We start from the raw sequence: 9,394 nt of genomic DNA, 5'->3' as shown, positions 1-9,394 counted from the left end.
TGCGAACATGAATGTGGCCCATTTTCGATGCCACATTATCGAATCTTTTTCTGTCGCTTTAGTTTTAGACACAAAACACTGTTTCTGATGAGATGTTGGCGTTGCGACGCTCATATCAAGTATATAAAGATCATTTTCCCACGGAGCCCGCAATAACACCATCTCATCAGGGATTTTAAACCCTGGTTTTAACACAACACATTCAGTTTTAGTAAAGTGTACACTAAACGCTTTATCACAGATTTGTGAGATACTGAGTAAATTGTTTGTTAACTCTACTATGTAGTTCACTTTGTCAAACGAAATCACTCCATTTGACAGCGTTCCTTGACCAACGATCCTTCCACCTTGATTCCCAGCAAATCCAACATAGCTTCCATTCATGGATTTGACATCATAGAGCAGAGCAAGCGTCCCAGTCATATGCCTTGAAGCGCCACTATCCATAATCCACTTCGATAGAATTGACTTGGGCAGCCCCTGCAACCATCAAATCAAATTTATTCAAACAATGAAGCCCATGATTTCTTTACTTCCGACACACTTCCGAACACAACATCACACTTTTCATTTGTTTTCGGAAAATCAAATGTGACATTTGGAACCTCTTCTTTCGCAATTGTTTTAACTTTGTTAGTTATCGGTGGAAATTCATCAAGAAACTTATCAACTTCATTTTCATACTCAACAACGTCATCTTTAAAAATGCTTGAATCAATTTTCAAAGCATTCTCCATCTTTTTGATCTCAACCGACGGTTTCGACTTCGCGACCCAAGATTGGTTTTCAAAAATTTTTGTCTTAGGGTAAATTTTGAAGTCTTTCGAGTCTTAGAGGATTCGCCAATCTCGAAAATTGATTTCAGCTTGTCCTCCGATTTCAAAGAATCACCTCTTTTCAAAATACGGATCGGAGAAACCATCGGCTTTTTGCCCTTTGTGCCAGTCGGAGATTTAGGTCGAGGTTGTTGAACGTTTGACTTTTGAACAGTTGGTTTAGAAACAGTTCGTTTTTGAACACTTGGTTTTTGAACAGTTTGTTTTTTAACTAGTTTTACAACAACAGGTTTCTCAATCACTTTCTGACACTGTTTCGCCATGTGGCCGATCTCATTGCAGCGGTAACACACCCTTTTATCATATTCGACAAAAGTAGATTTGACTGACTCTTCTTTTAACTTCTTTGCTGCATTGAAATCTTCCATAGCTTTTTGACTGAAAATATAATCTTTCTCATCGTCAACACTAGGACCAGCGACAAAAACTTCATTGATCTTCTCTTTCGGCTTAAACACTTGCTTAGCCGTTTTCTTTTCAAACCCAATTCCTTTGTTTTTAAAGGTGTTTTTCTTGTTTTGACCTTTACCAACCCCTTCTTTCTTTTCCAAACTTGTGGGACGTGAAGTAACAAACGACTTTTTGGGTTTCGAAAAGAATTCATTGTTATTAACTTCGTTAATGTTCATTTTAATCAGTTTAAACACTTTTTCAACATTTTCGATCTTGACATTCTGAAGCGGATACTCGAAGTCGGAATAAAGTTTGTCTGTTCCAATCATGGTGTATACCACCATAATCGAATCGTCATTCGCACTCTTTTCCGATTTCGGTACATATCGATCTAAGAAATTCCCTTCATCTTCAGAATCACTGACAGCCTTCTCAGATTGAGCCTTTTCAGATTTCTCACTCTCCTCATCCAACACCTGATCGACAACAGTCTTAATAACCTGAGATTCGTTGTCGGTATCGGATGGGGAGAATGTGACATCTATGGTCTCAGGCAAATCATCCTCTATTGATCTCAATTTGAGATTTAAAGCCGCTTCCAACCCATCTGGATATTTCTATGTGTAATGATACCACATTGGGGGTGGAACGCTCTTAAAGACTGGTGCCATATGTGGCTGTTGGGGGACAATCTGATCAAGAACGTACGATGACGCCACATAACTCATTAACTTTTTATCAATCCGATCGTTTTCAATTTTAACCAATTCGAGTTCTTTCTTAAGCGATGCGATTGTGTCTAAATGAAAATTGACTTCATTTTGTTTATCTAATAGTGTTGTTTTAGCCAATTTTGTAGCTTTATCGTTTTCAACACATTCCTTTTGTATCATCTTGATTGACCTTTTAAGAGTATCGTACGCCTCTTTCACTTGGCCAAGGTCAAACTTAATCATATCAGCGTGGTGTTTCAATTCCTGATACTTGGTGTCTTTTTCAAGACACTCCGTGCATGGTTCTAAGCACTGTTTGCACGGTGTTTCAGGGATTGAAACAACTCCTTCTACAACCTGCTCAACACTATCAACTTTACCGACATTGTTTGACTCCGACTCACACAGTTTGACTGATTTGATCTCCTGAACTCCAGATTCCTCTCGTTTGACCGACACACTACTGACAGACTTTGACTCCTCGGATTCTGAGTCTACCTCTTTGAGTTTTCCCATCAGTGCTTTGTCAGCTATGTCTTTCAAAGCTTCTCCAGTCATCTCTTTCGACACATCTATCAATTCTTCAACGTCTTCTTTCTTCTCTTCAAACCTTGGACATGTTCCGGTCCTTGGTTCTTCAAAGTAACCTGCAAAAGATTCAGAAATGTTAGGAGGCAATACAAATTTCATTAAACTTCCCAAAACCTCTTGCTCAGACTGGTAGTAATATACTCCAGCAGCTATTTCTTCCATATCAACCGCATTTTCACCAGAAACCTCTTCAGCAACTACAGAAACATCTTCAATAACTGTTTCTGGTTCAGACACCATCTCAGAAATCTCAACAACTTCAGCTATCATGGCCTGTCCATTGCTACCGGGGATCTACTTATCCCAGCTGAAACCTGCAGCAACCTTTTCGTCGTCTTCATTCACGATCAATGCCTTTTCAGGTTTATTCTCAATCTGTGGCCTCTGAACAGTTTGCTGTTGATTTGGTCGGTGATATATCGCTTGCCTGTAGTAGTCGTTGGTGAACGGGTTTTGATGATTGTTTACTTCACGATTGGGACATTCTCGTTTGAAGTGACCGCGTTCTTTACATTTAAAGCATGTAATTTTCGACTTATCAAACCCTAAATTTTAATCGGGGCCTGATAAACTGTTCCGGCCTGTAATTTCCATGAAACGTTGAGCCCTACGCACCAAACTCGCCATACACCACTTAATGTCAATTAATTCAAGCTCTTCGGGATCGATTTGGTCGTAATCCTCCTTCGTCATGTCAGGATTACCGATCCTCCCTGCGACTAAGCCCTCATAAGCCTTAAGAACGGAAGCAAGCAGTGCTATGTGCTGTTTTGCGGCTGTTTCAGTTATCTTGTTTCCATTCTTTATGTTTACCGCAATGTTGCACTGTACCCCAGAAACATACGCCTGTTGGTTGGATCCTGTTGAGCTTTGAGGTGAAGGTTGTTCCTGAGCTTTGACATTTGGTTCAAAGTTCGCGAATGGTGAAGAATTGCCAGATTGAGGAGTGTTTGAGGAAACACTTGAAGTGTTATCAGCAATGAACCATGTCTGTATTTTTGGGCTTTGATTGGTTGAAACTGTAGGATTGCCTTTGTAATACAACGATACATCCTGCTGCACACTCGCTGAGTTCATTTTCTTGATTTTCAGCAATTCCAGCTCATGGGCTTCAATCTTCTCGATGAATGAGCTGAGGTTGAGATTCACAAAATCAGAATTATTCTTCAACATCGTTAGATACGTGCCCCACTCATCATACGGAAGTGCATTACACAGTTTATTAATCCACTCTTCATTTGTCTTTGTAATTTCCAAACGCTTCATTTCAACTACAAGATGACAGTATCGTTCGATTAACTGCTTTGTTGTTTCTCCTTTAATCCCAGTAAAAATGTCGAATTCCTTCTTGATTAAAGCCTTCTTGCTTTTAATCATCGAAACAGTGCCTTGGAATTTCAGCTTCAACGCTTGCCACATCGACTGAGAATTATCTTCATGTTGCAGTAAAACGAGGATATCTTCTTTGATGGCCTGTTGCAAAATGCTCACCATCTTGTTTTCAGCCTTGAAGTCAATCTGTTCAGATTCTGTCAAACTCCCGATGCCCTTTTCCAATCCCATACCGTTAACTGGTGGTACATAGTTAGCCTTTATTTTCATCCAACACTTGAAGTGATTGGCTTGCACCCAGTTTTTGAAACGGCCGGACCAACCCGCATATTCATCCAAACTCATGAGCTTCGGTGGCTTTTGCATTGTCCCTAATTCATTCTCCATGTTAACGTTCTGAACTATACTCGCCGGACTTTGCGTAGCCGTCAAACCACTTCCCGCAAACAAGTTATAAAAATCTTGATGTTCCATTTTAGTGACAAATTTCCAAAAATGTTTAACTTTTTGATTAACAGGTTGTTTTTATCGAAAACTTTTAACACAGACTGAGTTTCCAACACTCGATCACGTACGAAATGGACTAAACGCTCAAAACATGATTTTTACACTAAAACAGATCGTATAAGCGAAATCAGACTACAAGTGTAACAATGAGCGAAACCCTCTAATGCTCACAAAAGCGAAACCTGGTAATGTCTATATGAGCGAAACCCTATGAGCGAAACCCCTAGAGCGAAACCCCAAATATGACACTATGAGCGAAACCCTACGAGCGAAACCCCTGGAGTGAACCTCAAAAATGACCCTATGAGCGAACCACATGAGCGAAACCTGTAGGATCGTGTTTGCCCTTCCTATGAGACAATCGGAGCTAGTACCAACCAGACATGTAGCGGAAATACATGTATGGCTTTAATCAAAGCAAATCAGATAAAGAAATGAGTAGAAAACAGATAGAAATCACTTTAAACTTGCTTTCACATTAATTCTTCAAGAAAAACACGGTCAGCAGTTCGGCCTTCCGATGACATGAAAGTTACAAATGTAAAAGACTGAAGGGGTATTTATACTAGTGATAGTTTCGCTTGAAAGGACATAACCATACAAGCGAAACCTTATCAAGTAGTTTTGCTTGTATGGCAGTTGTTCATTCAAGCGAAACCTTAACATGTAAAACATACTTTTACACCTTCAACCCCTGTAAAATACACATTTAACCAAAACAGACCCAATACATTGATTAACTACAACCAAGACGCAGGCTTTAGACATTATGCACCAACAATTGTAGGATCGTGTTTGCCCTCCTATGAGACAATCGGAGCTAGTACCAACCAGACATGTAGCGGAAATACATGTATGGCTTGAATCAAAGCAAATCAGATAAAGAAATGAGTAGAAAACAGATAGAAATCACTTTAAACTTGCTTTCACATTAATTCTTCAAGAAAAACACGGTCAGCAGTTCGGCCTTCCGATGACATGAAAGTTACAAATGTGAAAGACTGAAGGGGTATTTGTACTAGTGATAGTTTCGCTTGAAAGGACATAACCATACAAGCGAAACCTTATCAAGTAGTTTCGCCTGTATGGCAGTTGTTCATTCAAGCGAAACCTTAACATGTAAAACATACTTTTACACCTTTAACCCCTGTAAAATACACATTTAACCAAAACAGACCCTATACATTGATTAACTACAACTAAGACGCAGGCTTTAGACATTATGCACCAACAAAACCCCTGGAGCGAACCTCAAAAATGACCCTATGAGCGAACCTCACGAGCGAAACCCCTGATTTTTCTTATGCCATAAAAGCGAAACCTCTCAAGATGACACAAAAGCGAAACCTATTCACGAGCCATTTTAAGTCACTTTTAAGCTGTTTTTAGGTCTGAATTTCTCAAGGGTTTGTTATTAACCAGTTTTACACTATATGACTAAATCTCGGTCCATTTTGTCCGTTGGAAAGGTCAGAAACTCAAAAAGCGGTAGAAAAAGGCTTTGATTCGGGTCAACTAGCTCACAACTGGCTCTGATACCAATTGTAGGACCGTATTTGACAGTCGTTTGAGTCAATTCGAGCTAGCAACTACCGAAAATGCAGCGGAAATACAAAATCGGCATGAATCAAAGCAAGAAAGGTGTAGAAACAGAAATGATTCACTTTAAAACAGTTTTCTCATTGATCATCACAAAATACACGGGCAGCAGGTCGGCTACACACTGGATATGAACGTACAAAATGAGAAAACAACTTGTGTATTTATAGGGGATGAGGTTTCGCTTATGTGACCATGTCCATATGAGCGAAACCATCTAGTTGGGGTTTCGCTCATATGACACATGTCCATAAAAGCGGAACCTCATCATTACAATCCCAAATTTACATATTAACCCCTATACAATACATAATTAACACAACTAGACCCTATACATTGAACAACTAAGACTAAGACGCAGGCTTTAGACATTCGTGCACCAACAACCATAAATCTCATGACCCAAGCTCCACCATTCTTCTTTTCCGATATGTTTACCGGACGTACCTACACACCAACACTCCAAATACCAAACCATCTCAATTAAACACGCCCAAAATAATAAGCAACCCCTCTCAAATTTATCACGCATGTAATCACACTTGTTAACCCCACTAACCCTTACCGGTTGACAGTCATTGACCTTTTAAAAGGTTGACCAAAAAGTTTGCTAGTCAACCAACTTAAAAAAGTACTTTTTCCAGCCTAGCTTTTAACTTGCTCTGAAATTTTAGTCGACTAACTTAAAAGGTTGACCAAAAAGTTTGCTAGTCAACCAACTTAAAAAAGTACGTTTTCTCCGGTTTCATGCATTTCTCCATCAACTACCCACCATTCAGACTTGACCGTAGTTTCCTCAACGCGACCAATGTAGATTTTGAGAGCCTAAGGGTTGAAGGGGAGGCGGTTGCATAGTCGTGCTTGCGGCAAATTAAAGAACAAAACATCAAAAGGAAAAACAATTTAAATACCTGAATCTGCACCTAAAAGAGTGTTTTGCAGGCTATTGTTTTTTCATCATCTTCGTTGTCATCAGCAACGTTTTCAACAAGGTGCATTAATGCACCAGGTTCATTAGCAGGAAGTTGGTCCTGAAGCTGTGCTAACCTAAGCTCAGATTCCTCATCATTTACTCCAATTGCTCGCTCTTTAGCATCAGCATATCTTGTCAAAGCATATAAATCTACACAAAAATTTTAAAAGAGTTATCCAGCAAGAATTTAAACATGCTATAGCAAGGTCAGGTTCATACCTGCTGCTAAAGCTTTCAATCGAGGATCAAGAATAGGTGGATATTTCAACTTAATTGAATGATATAGTCTGAGATTAACAAAACCAAGGAGAGTCTTCATATCGAGTAAATGTATACGTAAGTAACAGTTAAAAATATATAACCAAAGTATCAAACTTTAATTATTGATCACAAACCTCATAAAATTCCAAGAAGGTAAGCATGATCTTATAATCCACATTTTGAGGCATGACTTGTTGGAGTGCATGAGGAGTCAACCATGTCACCTTTTGACCTTCAAGCTCTGCCTAAACATGGGTTAATTGGTACAACACACGTTAATCGAAATTACACGTGCAAAAGATTAAAAAACAGATATGTCAGGATCATTGTACCTGGTAATATATTCCTTTCACTGATATGAAAGCCTTTCGCAATTTATATGTGCGGGAGATATACGCCTGCCACTCAAGGCTTAACCTGATGAAACATATATGCCATTATAACTTTTTTAAGAAAATTTTGATGAAAGTATAGAAAAAACAAAAAATAGAGCTAGAAGAAATCTCAGTGAGACAACGCATACCCTCGACAGTTGTGGATTCTTTCTGCTTGAATATTTTCCCTTTCTATAGCAGGTAAGGAAGCGAAAAGGTGCACCATTGTAAGACAGTTGTTGGTGCACTACATCTGCTGATTACGTCTTGTATCGAGTCATTGTCTTAGAACGTTAGATCTGGGCTTGAAATACGAGAAAATAGTGAGATTGTATAGGTTGGACCGCTTTTAGAGTCAAATTAGATGTTTGGATCGCTCTTTTGGTCATGTAGTGGGCTGGACCGCTCGAACGGTAAGTGAGATGAACCGCTCGAACGGCAAACATGGTTGGACCGCTGATATGACATCATTATGGGCCGCTTATGTGTCATGTTGGGCCGCTTATTGGGCCTGTCCAATAAGCGGTCCCAAAGCCCTATATATACCCTAAAGGCGATCTCATTTGTAACAGTTGCGTAGAAATCGTGCCGAAGCTCTGCCGGTGCGAGATTTGAGCTGTAAACGTTTGAAATCAATAAACAAGTAGTTAAAAGTGATTTGCCTGTTGTTTCTACCTTAGTTTCTTGTTATTCCGCACCTGAAACCAAGGAGAAAGCCTCTGAACGACTCGTTTGGGTCAGCACACGATCCTACAATTGGTATCAGAGCTCAGGAGGAGGTTCTCTGCAGAAATCAGCTGGATTTAGTCACTTTTTCTTACTTCTACACCTTCGTTTTCTGATTCGGGAAAATTTCACGGTCGGAATTCGTTCAAAATCTCAGGGATTGTGCACAATAGTACCGTGACAAACCCTGGAAAGTTTCAAATCAAAATTCGAAGTTTTAGTGGGTCAAAATTGGATTTGAGAATGAGGACCGCTCGACCGAACAGGTAGTGAACCGCTTATTCGGACGATTTTGAACCGCTTATTCAATCAATCGAGGATCGCTCATTCGGACAAATTCTAGGATCTCTCGAATCGACTGTTCTGGATCGCTTATTCGGTCGGTTGGATCGCTCATCCGGACGACTTGTTAGACCGCTCATCCGGACGACCTTGGTCCGCTTATTTGTCATCCGGATAGCTTATCTGGATCGCTTATTGGACACATTATTCTCTGGTCCGCTCTTTTAGCCCATCTGATCCGCTTTTGTGTCAGATTGCTGATTAGTTCGTTTTTCCGTCACACCTGGCTCGCTTATTCGTCACAGTGTTTGAAAAACGTGTTATCGAATCATGGATTTAAATATCGTTAACAGGACTCAAGAAACACTTGATAGAATAAAAATATTAAAGAATGAGTTTGATTCATTTTCAGGTTTTCCAGGAGAAAGCACAAGATGTGTCATTGAGAGATACAAACATCTTGTTAGTTCAATGTCTGATTTAAATATTACAAAAGAACCAGAAGAGTGGGTTGAAAAATTTATCAGTGCTTTACCGAAAGAAGAATGGGAAGATTATGTCTTGAACTTGAAAAGTTCTAGAGAATTTTCTCAACTGACAATTTCTCCACTCATTAAAAGGATTGAAGAACAAATGGTGATCAAGGATGAGAAAAGGAAAGAAAAAGCTGTAAAAGTCAAACAATCTGTGAAGAATGAATCGTCAAGGTCTGCATCAGTATGCTCAAATTATCACAACTTCAAGACAGTCAATGACAAACTTGTGAAGGATGCAGAAAGTTTAGCATTGGAGATCAAGAAGTTGAAC

At 39.5% G+C, this 9,394-nt stretch overlaps 1 protein-coding gene across 1 annotated transcript; it reads right to left on the bottom strand.

Moving 5' to 3' along the window:
* Positions 1 to 6,894: 6,894 nt before the first annotated feature.
* LOC110938733 (pescadillo homolog) lies at positions 6,895 to 7,438 on the bottom strand. The gene is made up of 3 exons (XM_022180856.2): positions 7,340 to 7,438; positions 7,164 to 7,257; positions 6,895 to 7,094 (listed from the first exon to the last, which is right to left on the bottom strand). Exons 1-3 carry the CDS (start codon positions 7,391 to 7,393, stop codon positions 6,895 to 6,897), a joined length of 348 nt encoding a protein of 115 aa, XP_022036548.1. The 5' UTR covers positions 7,394 to 7,438.
* Between the last annotated feature and the right edge of the window lie 1,956 nt (positions 7,439 to 9,394).

The sequence above is a fragment of the Helianthus annuus genome, chromosome 5 (genome assembly GCF_002127325.2).
Source record: "Helianthus annuus cultivar XRQ/B chromosome 5, HanXRQr2.0-SUNRISE, whole genome shotgun sequence".
Taxonomy (NCBI): domain Eukaryota; kingdom Viridiplantae; phylum Streptophyta; class Magnoliopsida; order Asterales; family Asteraceae; genus Helianthus; species Helianthus annuus.
The sequence above is the reverse complement of the archived record's forward strand: the minus strand, read 5'-3'. Positions and strand labels throughout refer to the sequence as shown.